Consider the following 23,117-nt stretch of genomic DNA (forward strand, 5'->3'; position numbering starts at 1 on the left):
TATTTAGCTTTCCTAATTCAGTGGCATCAATTCCCATTGTAACTTCTAGCCTACAGAGAAGAGTGATAATAGAGCTCTCAAGGATTCTGGGACTGCCATCAAAAATGCATTTCTCACAGTTACATTGAAAGGCATGTCCTCTGGATGTTCCCATGTTGGGTGAGTAGGTCTTAAATGAAAAATCCTCTCCAGCATTTCAATCTTCCTAGGTCTTTGAATCTCTTCCTCTAGAGTAAACCGGTGTAGTTCTGGCATTTCAAGTTCATTTACTAGGGCAACTTTTTCACCCGTGTCTGAGCCAACCACTCAACCAGACCGGGTAAAGCCCCTTCTTTCCCAAGCTGCGATATTAAATGCAAAATCTCTGCATTGTGGGTATCTATCAACAAATTCAGCCTTATTCAAGTTTATGTTCCTTCCACCATTATCCCACACCCTTAATAATGGGATTCTAGGTTTGTTTTTCAGTAATCTAAGCTCTTCATCTACCAGAGAGAAGGGTTTCTTTTAGGGCAGACGTAGAAGCTTTCAGGTCATTTGTGTAGCACTTGAAACTGGGAATTTGAATCCCTGAGCTCATTCTTTTTTTTTCCCTTCATCTTGTCCAGTGATATTAACAGAAACCAGCCAATTTCATTCTATTCATTAGTTTGACAAAATGTTCAAAGATATCACCCTGAACCATGCCTCTTACAAGTAAGTGTTTGATTAGAAGTATCCAATGCTGATATTTTGTGTACCTCTATTTGCCACATCATGCCATGGACTATCAGTGCTCTTTACTACTGGAAATAGAGCCATCAATGTCTTTAATCTAACTAGATTAGAAAGCCAATTCCAAAAACCCCAGAACCAAGTTAGAAAAATCATCTTTAAGATTCTGTTCCTTTAGAACCACTCTCAGTACCAAAATCTCTGTCAGAGTTCTCCAGAGAAACAGAATCAACAGGATATGATGGGTGGGGTGGGGGATGAAGAGGAGATTGACTTATTTTAAGGAAATGGTTCATATGACTCTGGAGGCTTGGTGATTCCAAAATCTAGGTGCTGGGGTTTAGTCAGCAGAGCATCAGACTTCAGCTCAGGTCATGATCTCATGGTTTGTGAGTTCGAGCCCCGCATCAGGCACTGTACTGACAGCTCAGAGCCTAGAGCCTGCTTCGGATTCTGTGTCCCTCTCTCACTCTGCCCCTCCCTCGCTCATGCTCTGTCTCTCTCTCTCAAGGATGAATAAAACATTAAAAAAATTGTTTTAAATAAAAAATAAAAAAAAAATAAAATCTAATGTTAAGCTGGCAGGCTGAAGACCCAGGGAAAAGTTACAGTTTAAGTCCAAGGTAGTCTGCTGGCAGAAGTCCTTCTTACCCAGTGAATGTCAGTCTTGGTTCTATTAAGGCCCTTCACTTATTGAATAAGGCTTATCCACAATGTGGAGGATAATCTGCTTCACTCACAGGTAATTACATCCAAAACACACTTTCACAGAAACATCCAGAATGATGTTTGACCAAATATGTGGATACCATGGCCAGATTAATCATTATACAATCTTAACTTCATCAGTAGAATGAGGATATTAGATGGTGTAATAAATCTTATGGACTCTTCTTGTTGAAAAAATCTGTATTTTTATAATTTCAATTCTCATTCCTGCAGTATTGTTTTTAACAAAGACAACAACAAAATCTCATGCTTTTCTCTTTGCTCTCTTTAGATGTCAAGGATTTTGCTATCTGGTTATAGCAAATCAAGTTTCCTGAAGTTGTCTGGTTTGTTGAAACCACATTGGAAGCCACATATTTAATGCTTCTTCTGACTTACCTAAGAGACCTCCTGACACAATTTTCTCCCTAGAAAGAGGACTTATGCAATAGGGGACAGAATTGTTGTACAAACCATCAAGCAGCTCAGGAAACCTTGTTGGAAGGGCCTAAAATAAGCATGAGAATTTCAATATAATCAAAGCAAAGGGCTGAAGAATCATTAATGTATACCACCTTAATGTTCCTGTGGCTTTGACTTTCAGTGTATTGTTGTTCTCTCTTCTAGTCTGTTTTCTTTTCAGCCCTGATCTCTCTCTGGCCTCCTGTTTCTTCCCGTATTCTCACTATCCCAACCTGTCTGGAATTTTCCACCTTTTAGCATCTTCTCCTTTGAGGTGCTTACATAACTGTTTACTTTGGTGACTTATTCCATTATTCCCTCTCTGGACAAGATGATTTTCCTAATCGTCTTTACTTCCTAGGGCTCCCAAACTCATCATTTGGATTCCTGTTGCCTTTTAAAGTCATTTATGGCAATCGCTTTTAATGGAATTTTGCATTTTTCTACCTTCCTAGCCACTTTTCTTGTGAGAATTTATACCAAATGAAAATGCCATTTGTCCTCAGGAAACTGACTCCAGCCAAAGTTTACTAACCTGAAAATGAACACAGACTTTATGACCATTAAGTTGTCTGCTAGCTCCAAAGCTGTTTGGTTGTGTTGGTAAAATGAAGTTGAAGTTTAGCAATTGCATAAATGTTTAACACACACATGGAGTTTGGTAAACACCTTCTTTGGTCACTCCTTCATAGTTGAGTTGTGTCTTGTTTTTAATGTAAAAATCATCTAATATTATCAGATACAAAGCTTCCTACTCTACCTAGTTGCATTGTCCCTTTTTCACTTATTTGAGCGCTTTTATTTTTCCTTCACATTCTGGACTAAATTTTTTTTTCTTTCCACACAGTTTACAGTTTTACATTTCCTTAGTTCCATACAGGAACCAGCTGTAAAACATTATTTCTGCAGGATCCTAAAAGCCACTAAATGATAGATAAGTAAGACCTCAAGAGCATTGTAATTCATTACCCCTGCACTCCATACTCTAACCAGTGGTCCTTGAAGGGGGTGTCAATACCAGGGTGTTTGTAAGACATCATTGTAGTGCAGAAAAAAATATTCATATCTAATTATGAAATATTCATAGTACAGTTATTTAATCTCATACTTTAAAATTATCTTCATTTACGTGTTTCACAATGCATATATTAACATAGTAATGGGTCACCTGGGTGGCTAGTCAGTTAAGCGTCCGACTTTGGGTCAGGTCATGATCTTGTAGCTTGTGAGTTTGAGCCCCATGTCTGACTCTGTGCTGACAGCTTAGAGCCTGGAGCCTGCTTTGGATTCTGTGTCTCCCTCTCTCTCTGTTTATCCCCTGCTCATACTCTGTCTCTCTCTCTCTCTCTCTCTCTCTCTCAAAAATAAATAAAGATTAAAAAAATTTAAAAACAGAAGTAAATATATACAGAATAGTCTAGCTATATCTGTATTGATTGTGCTTGTTCAAAACTTACTTATTCTTTGGGATGTGTGAGTAAAGAGTTTGGAGGCCAAATATTTGTCCTAGAAAATATTTAATCTCATATTAATGTATACATGTAATACAAACTCACATTAATATGAAACCTAATGACTTTTAGGCTTTATAGACTCATTATTGACTATTACCCTTGTTAATTTGCTCCTTTATTTGTAAAATCATTTAGGCCTTGTATCAGTTAGAATTCCTTGGTTGTAAGCAATAGAAACTAACTCTGACCAACTCAGGCAAAGATACTGACAACAACACTGATGGGCTTACAGAGTCAAGGGAGAAAGAAGCTGGGCCATCTGGCCTCCTAAGAATAGAACTTCACCTGGACCTAGTTTTAGAGCCCTGCCATTGGTTGACTCTACTCTGGTTACCTCCTCCCTGAATGTCCACTCTACTCAAGATTCACATTTAAAAAAAAAAAAAATATTCACACTTCTAAGAAAAAAGAGTCTGAATGGAACTGCTTTGGGTCACATATAACACCCTGAAAAACTTTTTTCCAGTATCCTTCCATGGAAAGTCCTTTCCAACCATCCAAGCTTATAAATTCAGACCGCAGGACATGACTACTTGCTAAAAAATGCCAACTCTAGTAATATAATCTTTTCTTTATATTCATGAAGAGGAAAAAAGATCACATGATTAGTCTAAAATGTCACTCACCTGCCCTGAGCAAAACTTTTGATGTTTTTACTTGGTTGTGGGTTTTTTTCCCTTTACATTTCAGTTAAATGACATTTGAATTTTTAAATGATCTTTATGAAGTTGAGACAAAAATGTTCACCAAAGATCAAGTATAATGTAAATTTAAATAAATAAATGAATAAATATATACCCTTAGAATAAATCTTAGTAAATTTAGAATCAATTTTAAATTGATTTTTTTTTCTTTTTGAGAGAGAGTGTGTGAGCAAGTGGGGGAGAGGGAGAGAGAGAATCTTAAGCAAGTCCCACACTCAGTGCCGAGCCTGATGTGGGGCTCAATCTCATGATTATGAGCCAAAATGAAGAGTTGAATGCTTAACCTCCTGAGCTACCCAAGCACCCTAAATTTATTTTTAAATCCGTTTGCTTTTCCCACTTATATAAATAAATTACGATACTCTGATACTATCATAAAATCCAAGTTTAGTCACTTCTACCTTTAATTCATAGAAGAAGGCAATCTAAAATGTTTGGATTTAAATTTAATTTTTCTGGGGCGCCTGAGTGTCTCAGTCAGTTGAACATCCGACTTTGGCTCAGGTCATGATCTCACGGTTCATGGTTCAAGCCCCACGTCAGGCTCTGTGCTGACAGCTGAGAGCCTGGAGCCTGTTTCAGATTCTGTGTCTAGCTCTCCCTCCCCCACTCATGCTCTGTCTCTCTCTGTCAAAAATAAATACACATTAAAAAAATTTTTTTTAATAAATTTAATTTTTCTGAAGGTTCAAATGCTTGGAGTAGGGGTAGAAGTAGAAGGAGTATTTTGGAGAAATGTGCTCTTAAATGTTGATTCTCTTTCTTCAGATAGTCTGTGAAAAAATATTTAAGGGAGAATCTTCAAGCACAGATTAGATAATCTCCTTTGAATTTGAAAAAATTATTTAGTGAGGATATTTTTTTCTGTCACATAATTAATTTTTTCACAGACAAAATTTTTTTAATTTATTTTTTAATGTTTATTTATTTTTGAGATAGAGAGACGGAGCACAAGTAGGAGAGGGACAGAGTGGGATACACAGAATCGGAAGCAGGATCCAGACTCTGAGCTGTCAACACGGAGCCCGATGTGGGGCTCGAACCCATGAACGATGAGATCATCACCTGAGCTGAAGTCGGACACTTAGCCAACTGAGCCACCCAGGCGCCCCTTCACAGACAAAATTGGAAGGGCATAGATGAAGATTCTGTGTGGGACAGGATTTATACAATGGTGGAATAGGTTAGGTCATTGTGAGATGCAATTCATGTGGAACCAAAACATACTGCCTACCCTCTGCCCAAGTATATTCCACCAATATTTAAGTATATTTCCCCCACCGAAATACCCATGTGGCTGAATATGGCCTTTGAATTTCATGATAAAAGTCAGATGTCATCTTGGAAGAATCAAATATATCCAAATTTAAATCTTAATCAGTGCCTTTCTCCTAGTTGGCTTATAAATAGCCGGAGCCTAAAACAAATGTGACACCTAAGAGGTGCTTTTCAAAACAGGGAAATCAGGGAGTGGAGGCCCATGGTGTGGGGGTAACCCATCAATTTCAGAGCAGGTCAAGGGAAGAGCACTGGACAGCCTGCATGAGGAACGGGAGTGTGAAATGCAAGGAGAGACTTTGCTCCTAATTTTCTTAAGGGTTAATTATGATTATTTCTAACAGGTGTAATTAGTGGGATGCCATGACTGAAATTCTTGGTTATGCCTCTTCACTGTAGTCCTTCCATCTGTAATCTCTATAAAGAAAAACAACTAATTCTATTCATGGTGTTGGATTAAATAGATGCCGTTAATTTGAAACTAGACAGGTGTGATTTGTCCAAAGTTGATCGTGTGATGGAAAATAATTTGATTCACATTCACAAGTAACCTACTATGTGCATACAACCATAGAAAAATTCTCAAATGCACCACAATTTGGTAATGGACAGAGGGAGGAGGAGGGAGGGAGGGAAGTGTACCATTCAGATACAAATTACATGCCAAAATAAGTAATATAGACAGGTAGTTAAAAATGTAGAAGTTTAAAAAAAATTGAGGTTAGTATGATCAGGAGCAGATTAAATATCAGCATGTGGGAATAAAACTTGAAATGGGGCTTTAAGAATAGGGAGGTTTGGATATGAGAAACATAAAATAAAAGGATCATTCTAGACTTTGGCTATGACAAAATCCTGATGTAGGATACTTCAAATTTTTTTTTTAACGTTTATTTATTTTTGATACAGAGAGAGACAGAGCATGAATGGGGGAGGGTCAGAGAGAGGGAGACACAGAATCTGAAAAAGGCTCCAGGCTCTGAGCTGTCAGCACAGAACCCAACGCGGGGCTCGAACTCACGGACCGTGAGATCATGACCTGAGCCGAAGTCGGATGTCCAACCGACTGAGCCACCCAGGCGCCCCCCGACGTAGTATACTTTAATGTGAAGTTCAAGTTCTGTGGCAGCTTTACGGGAACAGAATTTTAATATTAGTTTGTAAGCAAATTTGTTACAACTGGAGTCTCTTTGCATGAGTAATTAATGCAGGAATGTAAGTCTTGTTTCTTCCTTCCAGGTGTGTCTGCACAACTCACCAGCACTTGGCACCGTAGGAACACATCCGTGGGAACACCATTTTGGATGGCTCCTGAGGTCAGACAGTTTTGAGAGAGACAAATGTAGTATTGAATCCTTTCCGGCTTTCCTTTTCATGCATGCACTGTTGCCCCATGTTTAGGAATGTACTAGAAGGAAATGTCAGTTGTGTCATTTTTATGAGAGATTTTTGTATGAGAAGGAACATGGGAGGTGCTCAATACATGGGCATGAATGAATGAATGAGTAAATGAAGGATTGAATGAATAAATCCAATGAGGTCAAGAGAAACTGCTTGCGGCCTTAATTTTCTGTTAAATTTACTTTTAGTTGCTCAGCACGTATCTATATTATTGATATTTAGATTTTGTTTTTAAACTAAGAAATATCATGAAAATCCCTAACCTTTGTTTAGTATCAGATTTTCGCTTATTAACCTGTGTAACGGGTTCCTATATTGAGTGAGTCTGCCTGGGAGGGCCATGCTCATCTTGGGTGACTCTTGGGAAGTGGTGAATAAACTGCCAAAATTGCTGAGGGAGAAAGTTTTCTAGAGTCCCATCTTCTCTCCACAGCCCCTGTTAATGCCTTTAATCTTTTTAATTATGTTTATCAGTAAAGAAGACTTATGTTTGAAAACTCTCAGCCTCTGGGGAGGGTTCTGCTATTTATCTACCATTTTCTAGGGAGTGAAGGGAGAAGAAGCAGTTCAAATACTACATTAATATTGCAAAATTTTAGACCTAAGTGTGTTTGAGGATTAAATCTTTGTGTGCTGTTTCTATTTTAATACTAATTCAATTATTACTTGCAAAAAAGTAAAATGTAAATGTAAAACATGGAGAAAGGATACATTATCTTAAGAATCTTTTAAAAACTCCAATGGATTAAAAAACTCTTTTTTCTTTTTAATTTTTTAAAATATTTATTTACTTTTGAGAGAGAGAGAGCGTGCGAGCGAGCACGGGGGAGGAGCAGAGAGAGAGCCTGAAGCAGGCTCCAGGCTCCGAGCTGTCAGCACAGAGCCTGATGCAGGGCTCAAACCCGCAGACTGGTGTATCATGACCTGAGCGGACGTTGGACGCTTAACCGACTGAGCCACCCAAGTGCCCCTGAATTAAAAAACTTTTAAGCAAGGTGTACATCTTGGAATAAAAATAGCGTAATCATATAAACAAAACCAAAATTGAATTAAGGGATTCTCAAGTGAGAGTTTTCTTCAGTTTGTTCTGATGTATTACTAGTGTTTTAAAAGTTCATGACAAAGTTTTAAAAATAAATTGATAAAATATAGGGATAATATTAAACAGTATATCTTATTTATGTATATTAATAATATAAATGCTATAATATGTAGTAATTGTACTATTACTTATTAATATTAAATAATAGTGTAGCTTTATGTTTTTCATATGTTATAGTAACAGACCATTGTTATATGTGTAAGTTTGCTTTTAGTGAAAAAGAAATTAAAAAAAAAAAACTTCTTTAAAGTCTTTTTTTGAGAGAGAGCATGAGTGGGGGAGGGACAGAGAGACAGGGAGACATGGAATCTGAAGGAGGCTCCAGGCTCTGAGCTGTTGGCAAGAGCCTGATGCAGGGCCCTAACCCATGAACTGCAAGATCATGACCTGAGCCAAAGTCAGACGCCCAGGCACCCTAGTAAAGAAAGCAATTTTGATTAGTGGATCTTGGAACAACTCTCACATATAAGTAAAAGAAAATATTTTGATCTATCTAAAATTCAATTATCAGAGTATTAAATGAGTTAATCATAAAATTGGCACTCCTTAAATACGCAGTTACTAGACTATCATTTTACTGGTAGGTCATTATTTATTTTCAGTAAACGGGGTTTGAAAGTGCTTTACTGCTTAACAAACCAATGGGTTTTACATAAAAGGGAAAGATTCACTGCCGTCTTTTCAAGCTGTCACATAAATACATATATATTCCATATTTTGTGCATATTGTATGTCTTTCTGTAATAAGCATTTTCTAACTTGTGAATAAGTGTCAGTATTTCAATAAATGTCCATTTATTTAGCACTGTTGAAGAGTATATTTTGAATAACCAGCTATCTAGCTAACGAAGGCATCACATATATACCAGCTCTATGTTATTAATGGCAAATCTCTTAGATTAGAAAATAGTAAGGTAAATAGTTTTAATATGTTCTCCATAATTAATGGCATAAATTTATTTCGGTGTTTTTATGGCCTCAGAGGCAAGATTGTTCAAGTCAATTATAAGTTGAAAAGTGAAACTCTTGATTTGACATTTAAAAAAAAAATTTTTATGTTTGTTTATTTTTGAGAGACAGAGACAGGGCATGAGCAGGGGAGGGCAGAAAGAGAGGGAGAATCTGAATCAGGCTCCAGGCCCCAAGCTTCCAGCACAGAGCCCAATGTGGGGCTTGAACCCATGAACCATAAGATCATGACCTGAGCCGAAGTCAGACGCTTAACTGACTGAGGCACCCAGGCACCCCTTGATTTGATATTTTTAAATTAAAGTCTAGATCAAAGGTAGCAGTTGTTGGGTACATAAAACCATCCTTTCCAAACTGAAATCCGTGTGTGTCAGGATGGAGGCACAAGGGAAATAGTGACCATGATAGGTGAACATATACTTTTTACAAGCCATGACACTTTGCAGAGAGAAAGGGGATGATATTTATAATGACTCTAGGAAAGCAAGCATAAAACCAAGAATGTCTTAGGCAAATTGGGGCATAAATTCACCCAAGCCTTTGGTGAGATATTCCAGGATCACATGTAGCCATAAAATAATGAAAAAAATATGGTAGGGCAAAATACATTTTTATATTAAGGAAGTTGAAGATACACAACAGAACAGAAAATTCATATGAATGTGTTTTTTATTTTTAACAGCTTTATTAATATAAAGTTCACATACACATACCATATAATTAGCTTATTTGACATGTACAATTTGATTACTTTTAGGTGTATATTTACAGAGTTGTGCAACCATCATCAGAATCTAGTTTTAGAGCATTCTTTCCCTCTAGAAGAAATCCTTTACTCAGTAACAGTCACTCCCAAGCTCTCCTCCCAAGCGCTCCTACACTAGGCAACCACTAATCTGCTTTTCGTCTGTGGATTTGCTTATTGTGAACATTTCATGTAAATAGAGTCATACACTATGTGGCCTTCATGTCTGGCTTCTTTCTTTTAGTGTTTACCCATGTTGTAGCATGTATCAATAGTCCATTCCTTTTGATGGCTGAATAATATTCCATTGTATGCATATACCATATTTTGTTTATCCATCACCAGTTGATGGACATTTGGGTTGTTTCCCCTTTGGGGCTATTATGACTAATACTGTGAATATTTGTCACATGAATTTTTAATATAAATTGGGGACTTTTATGCTTACTTTTGCTACAATGCTTGCTAAAGTCATAAACTTCACTTTTTTCCCCCCTATTTTCTACTAGGTGATTGCATGTGAACAGCAATTGGATACCACTTATGATGCCAGGTGTGACACATGGTCCCTGGGGATCACAGCCATCGAGCTAGGGGATGGAGATCCTCCACTGGCCGACCTGCATCCTATGAGAGCACTCTTCAAAATACCAAGGTGAGAGGATGAACTTGGGGTACAGTATCTGTAGCCTGTCTTTCTTCCCCAAGCCAGTGGTGCTCATCATGGAAATATTCAACATATTTCAGCAAGTTTGGAGCACAGTGGCCTGGAATATCATTCTGCCTATTCTGAGACACTGTGTTTATTCAATGGTTTCATTTTCCTGGTCTAAGTAAGATCTTTCTCTTGACACTCAGTGTGTTTTCCTTTTTGGAGGATTTGATGTCAGAAAACAGCAGTTCCTTTCACTCTTGATCCACTCCCAAATTTGTCAGGAAGGCCCTGGGCCATAGTCAGTGCAACAGTGATTTGCTTTGCTTTACTCTATCAATCCAGTAATTTTTTACTACTTGCTAAGACATCTCTTTGGAAGTTTAAAATGATATTACTAATAAAATTATAAACAGATTTGACTGATAAAATAGTAACGATTTTGAACTTGTTAATATTTTGAACATATTAACATAGAACAGTAACTTTAAATTTTTTTTTTTTCAACGTTTTTTATTTATTTTTGGGACAGAGAGAGACAGAGCATGAACGGGGGAGGGGCAGAGAGAGAGGGAGACACAGAATCGGAAGCAGGCTCCAGGCTCCGAGCCATCAGCCCAGAGCCCGACGCGGGGCTCGAACTCACAGACCGCGAGATCGTGACCTGGCTGAAGTCGGACGCTTAACCGACTGCGCCACCCAGGCGCCCCGAACAGTAACTTTAGAATAATCTCTTTGGAGCCACGAAAGCACTTTCCTATCTACGTAGACCCCTCCCCTTCAGTGTGTATATTGACAAATTTTCCCCTTTTTATCGTATTACTAATTAAACACTATTTTATACATGTTTTGGTTAGTTCCTAGATATTGCCAAAACCTGATTTGAAAAGACTGCCTGTTTTTAATACAAATATGTTACCTTTTGAGGACTATCTTAAAGACTGTGCCTGGTACCATAATTCTAATGGAGTGCACACCCAGGGCCTGTGATGAAAGGGGTCTAGGGCAGGGTAGTAGGGTAGTATGTTATATAGCTTGTTACCACTCTCCATTAAACAAATTTTGTCACCCCAGTGCCTATAGCATGTAGAATTATATATGCAAAGCCCTGGGGCGCAGTTCTCCAGTCCTAAAGAAACAATGCCAATATGTCGTATTCATGTCTAAATGGGTCCATTTGGGACATTTGGCATGTATTTAAATTAGTAGAAGACCAAAGAATTCGAGTGTGTTTTTTTTTTTTTTTTCAACATTTTTTATTTATTTTTGGGACAGAGAGAGACAGAGCATGAACGGGGGAGGGGCAGAGAGAGAGGGAGACACAGAATCGGAAACAGGCTCCAGGCTCCGAGCCATCAGCCCAGAGCCTGACGCGGGGCTCGAACTCAGGGACCGCGAGATCGTGACCTGGCTGAAGTCGGCCGCTTAACCGACTGCGCCACCCAGGCGCCCCTCGAGTGTGTTTTTAATTTTATCTTTGACCTTCCTGTCTGATATACATGTTCTGAAATATAATGCCTTATCATCCTTTACGTGACAATGTGACTGTAAATCTCAGGTCTAACTTACTTGTAAAATATACTGCTTATTCGGTAAGAGGGGAAACAAGATTACAAAAAAGAACAGAAAACCGGCTCTCTGCCAAGTCTAAGCCATTTCATTAAATTTGAGGAAAACAGAAAAAAAAAATCTATGTTTCCTAACTCCTACTGTCATTCAGTGTGTAAGAAGCACTGTACTTCCTGAGCCATTTTAATTATGGTTTAAACTACCAAGGTTGTTAGCCGGATGTTATTACTCTTGGTAATGACACCAGATGGAGGAGGAATGACACCACCATTCGTGTTTATTGCACCTGTGAGCAAGGTGCTTCTGGAAACTACATTCTCTTCCTTATTTCTCCTTACTTCTGCCACCATGTCAGAGTATATCTCTGACATGAAGTTCTTAGAATACTAACTGTAGAAATAATTGGGGGGGAAAGGGATCTGAAAAGCTACCTTGTTCTGAGTGTTCTCAAATCATCGAAACTTTGTTATACTCAAAGCAAGCCAATAAATCTCTTAGAAAGGAAATTTTCAGGAGGACGAGAAGCAAAGCAAGACCATCAGAGAAAAGAATTACTTCTTTTAATGTGCAAATCAGCAGTCTTCAAATGGCCCTAAGAATTGTACAATGAGCCCTAGGCGTGATCTAGGGTAGATGAGTGGCTGCACTTTTCTTTAATGAGCCTGTACAAACTGTACACTAATTTCATTATAAGCTATTTAAGGAGTAATGCAGAACTGAAGACAAAGTGTTTCCATTCTACTAATGAAAACAAAGAGCTGTTAGAATTAGCGTAAGGCAGTACTTCAGCAAGTTCAGCCATCATGGTTGATCAATGCTGCTTGATTACAGAGTTAGATCAGCCTCATTTCCAAGTGATGTGCCTTTGTATTCCTGAACATGCCAAAAACAAAAAGATTTGTTTGGCCTGAAAATAAGAGAAACTAATAACAAAATCTTTTAAGTGGCATTCAGAGCTTTATAGCTAATCATATTTTCCAGTTCCTTACTTTTGTAACCTTGTTTCCAGAAGCAACAGAACAACTCCTAAAGGCATCCTATTAATGCCCCTCTCTGCCACAGTCTCCCTCGTATTCTGAACAGCACACCTTTGAGGTTACCTCTCTGTACCCTGGATATTCCTCAGAGGCTTCTGCAGGACTCAGAGTTAAAAAAAAAAATCTCTAGTATTCATTGTTTCTATTCTGCCAAGTTATTGATGTTTCCCCATAGGGCTCTCAGGTAAAAGCAGAAAGACTCCTTAAAAGAAAAAAATTTATCAGTTAGAAAAATTGGGTCATCTATTAAGTGCATTCAGAGAAACAAGCTGTCATTTTATATAAAGAATGATTAATAACTAATTATCTGTCTTTGAATTGGAAAATTGTGGCCCTGCTTGATGATGCCTGGCAGAACCTCTGACTGCAGTAACACATTAGTCTGTCCAGCTCTGATTGTGCACTGACTGACCAACGTGCACAATCCAACCTTGGTTCTTATTTTTCTAGGAATCCACCCCCCCATCTAAGGCAGCCGGAGATATGGTCAGCAGAATTCAATGACTTCATTAGCAAGTGAGTAACAACAGAGTCTTTCTTTAAAAATTGTTTTCAACATTTATTTTTTTTTTTGAGAAAGAGAGATAGAGTGTGAGTGGGGGAGGGGCAGAGAGAGAGGGAGACACAGGATCAAACCAGGCTCCAGGCTGAGCTGTCATCACAGTGCCCAATGTGGGGGCTCAAACTCAATGGACTGTATGATCATGACCTGAGTGGAAGTTGGATGCTTAACCCACTGAGCCACCCAGGTGCCCCAACAATAGAGTCTTAAAAAAAATGAGAGAGAGAAAGATACCATCTTGCTAGAACTTTGAAATGTGCCTTTTACAACCATTCTTCCATGCTTCTGAATCTCCTCCTTATGTCTTATCTATTGAATAGCCCCAGTAGTTTCTATTATTTTCTTCAAAACCAAAGACGTTTCTTCTGAATGTTCAGTGAATTCATTATTGCTCTAATAATGATCTTAGGGTCACGTTTCTTTGCTTAACCATAGCTATGCTCCTGAAGTTGCACTGTCCGTTTACACATCCTTCTGTCCACCTGCCTTTTGCAAGCTGTGCCCTTAGCATCTTCCACACACTCAACCCAACCATCATCTATGCAATCGGCTTTTTAACCTTTCATTTATCTGCACCTCTCATTCTTGTCACCATCAGGGAATTTTCATTGCAATCAATGAATCAGATAATTGTATAGGTAAAATGCTTATGTATTTGAAATTTAGCAAACATTATTTATTTGGAAATTCAGTTAAAAGTTTTTAAATGTTTGTTTATCTTTGACACAGAGAGAGACAGAGTGTGAGTGGGGGAGGGGCAGAGAGAGAGGGAGACGCAGAATGTGAGGCAGGCTCCAGGCTCTGAACAGTCAGCACAGAGCCTGATGCGGGACTCGAACTCATGAACTGCGAGGTCATGACCTGAGCCGAAGCTGGACGCTTAACTGACTGAGCCACCCAGTGCCCCTCAGTGAACATCTTTAATTTGACAAATATTTAGCACAAGTGCAGCACCTTCGGACAGTTGACTTGAAGATATGGGTGAATGATTTCTAAATATCTGCCCCACAAACCTGTTTTCACAGTCTTACTATGTTTTCACCATAAATTAATAATAATAATAATAGTAGTAGTAGTAGTAGTAGTAACAGTAGTAATAATAAGGTAAGGGATGACGCAGTTTGTAATTGGAAGAGAGAGGACATTAAGAGTAGGTGTGTTACATCATCAACAATAATAGCCAAACTGTGGAGGGAGCCCAAGTGTCCAGTGACTGATGAATGGATAAAGAAAATGTGGTGTGTGTGTGTGCGCGCATATATATACACATACAACAAATATTACTCAGCCATGAAAATGAAATCTTGCCATTTGCAACAACATGGATGGAGCTAGAGCGTATTATGCTAAGAAAAATAAGTCAGTCAGAGAAAGACAAATCTTACATAATTCACTCATGTATGGAATCGAAGACACAAAACAGATGAACATATGCCGGGGGAGAAAAAAAGAAAGAGGCAAACAAACCATGAAGACTCTTAAAGATAGAGAACAAACAGGGTTGACAGAGGGAGGTGGGCAGGGCACGGGCTAGATGGGTGATGGGTATTAAGGAGGGCACTTATGATGAGCCCTGGGTGTTGTATGTAAGTGATGAATCACTGAACTCTACTCCTGAAACCCATATTGCACTGTATGTTAACTAACTAGAATTTAAATAGAAATTTGAAAAGAAAAAATTAGGTGTGTGAGACAACACTCAGAAAATGTGGAAACGGCAAAGAAAGTAGAGGAACCAGTCATACTCACACATACTACCATCATTGGTTTTTCTACCAAGAATATCTGCTCGTTCCTGTAAAGACAAGAGGCTTAGATTTAAGGGTTGTGGAAAATCCAAGGATTGATAGTCCATGTTGTTCCCCAAATTTCACATAAGCCCTTATTATTGAGTATGCACCATACACTACAGAATATGTAATAAACACATCTCTTGGGAGAATCGCTGGTAGCATTGAAGGGTTCCCCATGTCTGCAGTCCTTTCGCATAGCTCCTTGAATGAACTTGTTGATTTTGACATGTTTCACACAATTTCACCTCTGAGAAACATTTCCTGATTTCCTCTAGGCAGCTAGTTAGTATTCTGTCCTGTGTGCTATCACTGTATTTTTTTCTTCTTCCCCTAGGAACATTGCCACTTTTATTTAACTGCCTCTTTAGACGCCTCTCTTCCCAGCTAGACAGTAAGTAACTGCAGGGCACTGAATATGCCGTATTTGTCGTTGTAACGCCAGTGTCCAGCAGAGTGCCTGGTACACATCAGCTATTTGAACATTTTTTAAATATTAAAAAAAGTTTTTTAGAGAGAGAGTGTATAAGCTCGGAAGAGGCACAGAGGGGGAGATTCTTAAGCAGGCTCCACACTCAGGGAGGAGACCAATACGGGGCTCGATCCCACGACCCTGGAATCATGACCTGAGCCGAAATCAGAAGTTGGACACTTGGCTGACTGAATCACCCAGGCGCCCCTCACATCAGCTATTTGATACAGTTTTACTTGAATAAAATAATTTCATATGTGATTCTACTCAATACATTGAACAAGTGCTACACATGTCAGAAATTGATGCATTCTGTTAATGAAACAGAAATGAAAATAAATGAAAACTAAGAGCACTTGTTCTTATTTTCAGACATCATCATCCTTATTCCTTAGCGTATTTTAGCATCCTTGGGAAATATGTTATTGCTTAAGCCCAGGAGAATAAATTGATAATTATCATACCAGGAGGAGTAACAGTACAGATTAGAAACACCACTGCCCAAGTCAAGGCATGGGTGTCTTCTTCTTCTTCTTTCTTTTCCTATATCCCAAGTGTCAGCCCAACTCTGACCAGTTGTCTTGCTCCTCTGAATCTCATGGTTGGAAGGATACTGGAAAGTATACAGCCCAAACCACACACAGAGCATAAATCCTTCTTGAACATGTGCACTGAGTGGCCATCCATCAGTATGTAACCATGTCCACTAAAGGTAATCATACTTCTCAGTGCAGCCCATTCTGTCTGAGAAGCCTTCCTGTTGGAAAGTTCTTTCTTATAGTAACCTGAAATCTGTTTCTCTTTTTAAATTTTTTAAATGTTTTATTTATTTTTGAGAGAAAGAGAGAGAGCGTGAGCACACACGTGCGAGTGGGGGTGGGGCAGAGAGAGAAGAGGACAGAGGATCCGAACCAGGCTCTGTGCTCACAGCAGAGAGCCTCATGCGGGATTTGAACTCACAAACGTGAGCTCATGACCTGAGCCAAAGACGCTTAACCAACTGAACCACCCAGGTGCCCCTGTTTCTCCCTTAATTCCATGAATCGATCCCAGGTTCTTTGTCACTTTTGACCACTGAAAACTGGTCTAATCCCACTTTCAAATATTTGAAGACACCTGTCATGGCTGATTAGATGTCCCCTTTGTTCAAATGTCCCTTTCGTGATGCTATTTCAGGTGTTCTCACTACCTTTATCCTTTCTCATGCTATGATCCCGTTGAACCTACCAAGAGGTGCAGTGTGCCTTAGTAAATCTGCTTCATATACAGCTCTCCAAAAACATCTACTGGTGTGGAATTAATTTAAACATCTTTAACACATTAGCCTTCTCAAGTAGGTTAGCAGCTTGATTACATAGAAAGAAATAGATCAATTGAGAAGCCTTTAAAAGCATTGTGGGAGGGAAAAGGAAAAGTTTGTTTTAATTTTAGATAACCATTCAAACTGTAATGGCTTCAGTGCTTCCTTCTTTAGCTCCTGGCTTGTAAAGGAGACTTTGCAGCAGAGACCACATTTAATGACCTCTATGCCAGCATGCTTGCTGGAGCACTAGGGAGGAGTGTTTAGTCACAAGTTGGTATCACTGTAGTGTCATCACTCACGGATGTGTGCACTTTTGTAAACATGCATTCTTCATATTGCAGTTTGACTTTTTTTTTTGAGGTCTGCTTTGCAGGATGAACATTTGAGAGGAGCCTCGTCCTCTTGTGTTATGATAGTCCTTAGCAAGATGAATAATAATGCCAAAACTCGAACTTATCTAATAATTACATGTTCTGTTTTTGTTTTTGTTTTTGTTTTTTTGCTAGTGCAGGTGCTTGACTAAAGATTATGAAAAGCGTCCAACAGTATCAGATCTTTTACAGCATAAATTCATTACTCAAATTGAGGGCCAAGATGTGATGTTGCAGAAGCAGCTGATGGAATTCATTGATATTCATCAAGGCATGGGAGGCACAGAAAAAGCCAGGTAATCAAGTAATATCTTCATTCCAAACATCTTCTAAAGACTCTGAACAATTTTATAATGCAATAGGTGTGAAGGTGAGAAAAGAACTCATTTAAATTCGTTCCTTGTGGTTGGGAGATAAGGGGGTACTTACATGAAAAGTGAATTCACATGTTGAGTTGCATCCCAGTATTGGTAATTGCTGGCCGCATTTTCTAAACAACTTTATCAGAATAAAGAATATAAACTTCAGTAGGTGATTAGTATTGGCATGTATCTTCTTGTGTTTTCTGCTCTTCTGTAAAGTAAGGTATCTTAGATTTGAGATTAAAAAGGAACATAAGCCTTCCAAGACATTCTGATAGTATTATTTCTTGGATCATTTTTTTCAGGCTGAACTATACTCAAAAATCATTTTAAATATTTTCCTACTTCCTATTTGGGTTTCTAATAAGATACTATGTATAGTTTTTATAATATCAGATGTGTTTTTTACTTATTATAGATCGTATGTATGTTTATTTCAGGGATATAGATATAGATAGATTTAAAAGATACAGGGAAGTATATAACAAAATCAATCAGTAAAACATTTTAATCTGTAACCTTTTAGTATCTTATGATGGATATACATTTAAAGAAATTGGAATAGTATTTATATGTGTTCTGTAGCCTGCTTTTTTTTTCTTTTTAAGCCCCATCGCCTATTTTGCCCATTCCCCACCTCCCCCCCCAAACCCCCACCCCCACCCCATACTCTCTTCCCTCTGACAACCACCAGTTTGTTCTCTGTATTTATGAGTCTGTTTTTGTTTGTTTGTTTCTTTGTTTTATTTTTTAGATTACACATAATAGGTGAAATGATATGGATTTGTCTCTGTTGGAGGTTTTTTTTTTTTGTGGAATTTATTTTGAAATGGAGAGAGCGTGTGTGTGCACTCAGGTGAGGGAGAGGCAAAGAGAGAGGGAGAGAGAATCCAAGGCAGGCTCCACACTATCAGTGCAAAGCCCCATGTGGGGCTTAATCTCATGAACTGTGAGATCACGACCTGAGCTGAAATCAAGAGTTGGACGCCTAACCAACTGAGCCACCCAGGCATCCCTGGACTTGTTTTAGTTAGCATCATACCTCTAGGCTTATCCATGTTGTTGCAAATGGCAAGGTCTCATTCTTTTTTTATAGCTGAGTAATATTCCATGTGTATGGGGAGATATATATGTGTGTGTGTGTGTGTGTGTGTGTGTGTGTGTGTGTGTGTGTATATATATATATATATATATATATATATATTGGGTTGCTTCCGTATCTTACCTTACCTATTATAAATAATGCTGCAGTGAACACAGGGGTGCATACATCTTTTCAAACTAGTGTTTTCATTTTCTTTGGGTAAATACCTAGTAGTGGAATTACTGGATTGTATAGTATAGCCCTTTTAAATTTTTTGAGGAATCTCCATACTGTTTTCCATGGTGGCTGCACCAGTTTACATTCCCACCAACAGTGCACGAGCATTCCCTTTTTTTGACATCCTCACCAATACTTAATTATTTATCTTTTTATACTAGCCATTCTGACAGGTGTGAGGTGATACCTCATTGTCATTTTGATTTGCATTTCCCTGATGATAAGGGATCTTGACCATCTTTTCATATGTCTGTTGGCCATATGTATATCTTTGCGGAAATGTCTATTCAGGCCTTCTTCCCATTTTTCATCAGATTATTTGTTGCTGTTGGGTTGTAGAAGTTCTTTATGTATTTTGCATATTAACCTCTTATTGGATAGGTCATTTGTGTGGATTTTCTCCCATTCAGTAAGTTGCCTTTTCGTTTTGTTGATGGTTTCCTTTGCTGAGCAGAAGTTCTTTATTTTGAAGTAGTCCACATAGTTTATTTCTGCTTTTGTTTTCCTTGCCTGAGGAAACATATCCATAAATATGTTGCTAAGGCCAATGTCCAAGAGTCTACTGCCTATGTTATCTTTTAGTTTTATGGTTTCAGATCTCACATATAGGTCTTTAATTCATCTTGAGTTTATTTTTGTGTATGGTGTGAGAGAGTGGTCCAGTTTCATTCTTTTACATGTAGCTGTCCAGCTTTTCCTAGCACCATTGAAGAAACTATCTTTTCCCCATTGTATATTCTTGCCTCCTTTGTTCTAGATTAATTGACCATATACGAGTGGGTTTATTTCTGGACTCTTTATCCTCTTCCACCAATATACATATTGGAACATGCTTGTTTTCACTGAAGAGTGAATATCCATGTCATTAAATCTATGTAATCCTATGACAGATTTTTTTTTAATTGCTGCAGAACATTACCTTGCGTGACTATTCAGTGATTGATTTAAATAATCCCCTATTAGACATTTAGGTTGTTGGTAATTGTTTTTAATTCTAATAAGTAACACTGTAATGAACAGAGTTGTACATGAATCCGTTGTTTCCTAAAGATAAATTCCTAGAGACAGTGCTAAGTCAAAGAGTAGCCTTTTGTAATTTCAGTTTATTCTTGAGAATTCTATTAGTTTCATCTCAGGAATGTATCACTATTTAGGGATAAGTTGGGAGAAGTGAGTAGAAAATAGTACATGACTTAAAAGGGGACATTGTATTAGGACTTTATATTATCTCATGTGATTTACAACAGCCCTGAGTGAAATGTTCTAGAACACCCCATGCCCCATTTTCACAGCTGAGAAGAAATAAGTTAGCATAGGCTAATTAACTTGTACAAGGCTGCCCAGGTAATGAATGGCATAGCAGGGATTCAAATCCTGATCCCAAAGCCCAGGCTTTATTCACATGAGTAAATGGAGTAATGATGGTAGACCTCTCTGGAGGTCGTAGTCCTTGCCTGTATGAGTTTACAGCCTTGCTGGAGAGAGAGCACTCATATATCTGTAATGAAGAAACATTATGTTGTGAGTGGAATGAACTGCAGAAAAGAAGGATGCAGGCATGTAGTTTATGGTGAGGAGGTGGCCATGGGTTCATACATGTCTGTCACTTCTTCTTTGTTGAATCCAGTTCCATAGTTGGCCACAACCCCTTCTTCCCAGAGCAAGCAGACAAATAAGAAACAAAATGAACAGAAATTTAAGTGTACCAACATTGTGCAAGGTGTTCAAGAACTATGTCAAGAACTATAGAGAATTTGAGGTTTTACTTTATTTGCAAGCTAATAAGTTAACCTTCCAGTTTCGTGCATATTGGCAGGAGATATGAGACTCCTGGATCAGAGACAAAGGACTTGACTACTCTTGTTAAGCCAGCAACATGAGTTTTACATTCATGTTCATTGTCCTTGCCCCATAAGTCCTAGGGCTGATGGATGGGTAGGTATATACAGTGGGTTTGCCTCACAGTTTGGGAATCTTGAGCTTGGGAAACACCTCTCCTTGAAGAGGCTAACAAACCTGCCCAAACTTTGTCCTGGAGCAGTCATTATCTTTACTCTCCTGTTCAGCAAACCCAACCTCCTTCTGTCCTGTAGAGAGACATTATCTCTAACTTCCAAGACTGTTTACAATACAAGCATCATTGGAAATATAGTCTGGGAAAAAAGCTAATATAGGACATCCAGAAATGTGAGAGACCCATCGAGGATTGTCTCCCAACATCCAAGCATCATAGGAATGGTTGAACTACACAATGTTTAGATTATAAGCACGTTGCTCTAAGTTCCAGAGATCAAAATAAAGAAAAAATTATTGAAAACAACTGTATATTGGGTACTGCTTTAGGCTCAACACTTCTGTTTCTGAGTCACAAAGCTGATTCTTATTTATCCTGTTAAGAATTCAGAATATGGGGGCGCCTGGGTGGCTCAGTCGGTTGAGCGTCCGACTTCGGCTCAGGTCACGATCTCGCGGTCCGTGAGTTCGAGCCCCGCGTCAGGCTCTGGGCTGACGGCTCAGAGCCTGGAGCCTGCTTCCGATTCTGTGTCTCCCTCTCTCTCTGCCCCTCCCCCGTTCATGCTCTGTCTCTCTCTGTCTCAAAAATAAATAAATGTTAAAAAAAAATTTAAAAAAGAATTCAGAATATGCTTTGAATATGAAAACTCCTGTCTTACTCAGTTGTAGAAAATTTTCAGTCATTATTCCTTTAAATATTGGTCCTCTCTTATGCTTTTTATTTTCTACTTCTAAGAGATAAATATTGTAATGTCCTAATATACCTTATGTGTCTTATATTTTCTATTTTATGTTTGTCATTCATTTATTCACCCCTCCTGTATTTTGGATAATTTCTTCAAAGTTGTTTTTCAATTCACTAATTCTTAAACTAGGACTAGTCTAGAGTTATCCTATATACTTATTTTTCATGCTGATATTTCTATCAACTGCTGTGTTTTTCATTTCTAGAATTTCTCATCTTTTATAAACATTTATTCTTTATTCATATCTGACTTTTTATATCTGGCTGTTCATATCTAGCTAATATATTTTTCTTTTTTGTGAATGCAGTCCTGTTTCTCTGTAACAGTCTAGACTGTGTAACAGTCTTTTTTTTGATTTGCATTTCAATAAGGGTGAATTGTCCTGATTATTGAGGTCATTTGTTTCCTTAATATTTGGTTTCTTCTGTGGTTTAGAATTTTGGTTTGCTCTCTCATCTTGAATGGGAGAGATTTTGCTCTGCTTTTTCTTTCCTTCTGCATTCTTTACTCCTATTTTGGAGGTTTTGCTTTGCTATATTCTGGCTTCTGAAGCCTTTCTGCCCGATAGGACTTTGAGAATATTGCAGATCTGGCCACAGAGCCAGTAGGAAGTAGACCCCATGGCATCTCAGGCACTTGGCTCCATAAAAGGAAGAAGATGCCGAATTTTTTCAGTGTTTTCTTCCAGGTAAGAGACACCCCCTCCCCACATTCAGTTGCATTCTCTCTACTCAGCCTAGATAAGGGTCTTCACTGCAAGTGGCTTCATTTCAGCCTATAGTTTCTGTCCTCTCACCCAGGGCATATCTGACCTGTTAGGTCCACTGTAATGCTCACCTTGTTTTAAAGAATGTCTTTGTCTTTTTAATTCTACTTAAAAATCTTTTTAAAAAATTTTATCTTTCACAAGTGTACGTTTGGAGGGGGCGGGTGTGGCATTTGAATCATTAATGCACAACACCTTTTTGACCACAGATTTTAGTTCCATGCCATAGGTAGAGGGAATATTTTCCTGCTCTCAACACTTTTATACTAGTTCCAAAGTGTGAGATTTACTGAGACAAACAAAAATAAAAAGAAGAAGGAGGAGGAGGAGGAGGGGGAGGGGGAAGAGGGGAGGAGAAGGAGGGGGAGGGGAGAAGGGGGACGGTAGGCTGTGGTACGCCACTGGCAACACCTTGGGAAAAAGTAGTTTTTAAGATCATGCAAAATTATTTGATTTGGTACGGTTTGGTACAGTCCCAACATTGGTAAAATTGATCCAAAATCTGACTGTACCAAATCAACATAGCTAACTCAAAGCTGACATTTTTTGTGCACGA

At 38.4% G+C, this 23,117-nt stretch overlaps 1 protein-coding gene across 2 annotated transcripts in view; it reads left to right on the plus strand.

The window, feature by feature from the left end:
- The window catches only part of MYO3A (myosin IIIA), a 244,074-nt gene that overhangs the window by 55,323 nt on the left and 165,634 nt on the right, over nt 1-23,117 (plus strand). For both annotated transcript variants that reach the window (XM_060659133.3, XM_060659132.3), the window contains exons 6-9: nt 6,620-6,696; nt 10,107-10,252; nt 13,306-13,371; nt 17,494-17,649. In XM_060659133.3, the coding sequence (XP_060515116.2) occupies nt 6,620-6,696; nt 10,107-10,252; nt 13,306-13,371; nt 17,494-17,649 (445 nt within the window). The remainder of the gene's footprint in view (nt 1-6,619; nt 6,697-10,106; nt 10,253-13,305; nt 13,372-17,493; nt 17,650-23,117) is intronic.

This window comes from Panthera onca, chromosome B4 (genome assembly GCF_046562875.1).
Source record: "Panthera onca isolate mPanOnc1 chromosome B4, mPanOnc1 haplotype 2, whole genome shotgun sequence".
Taxonomy (NCBI): domain Eukaryota; kingdom Metazoa; phylum Chordata; class Mammalia; order Carnivora; family Felidae; genus Panthera; species Panthera onca.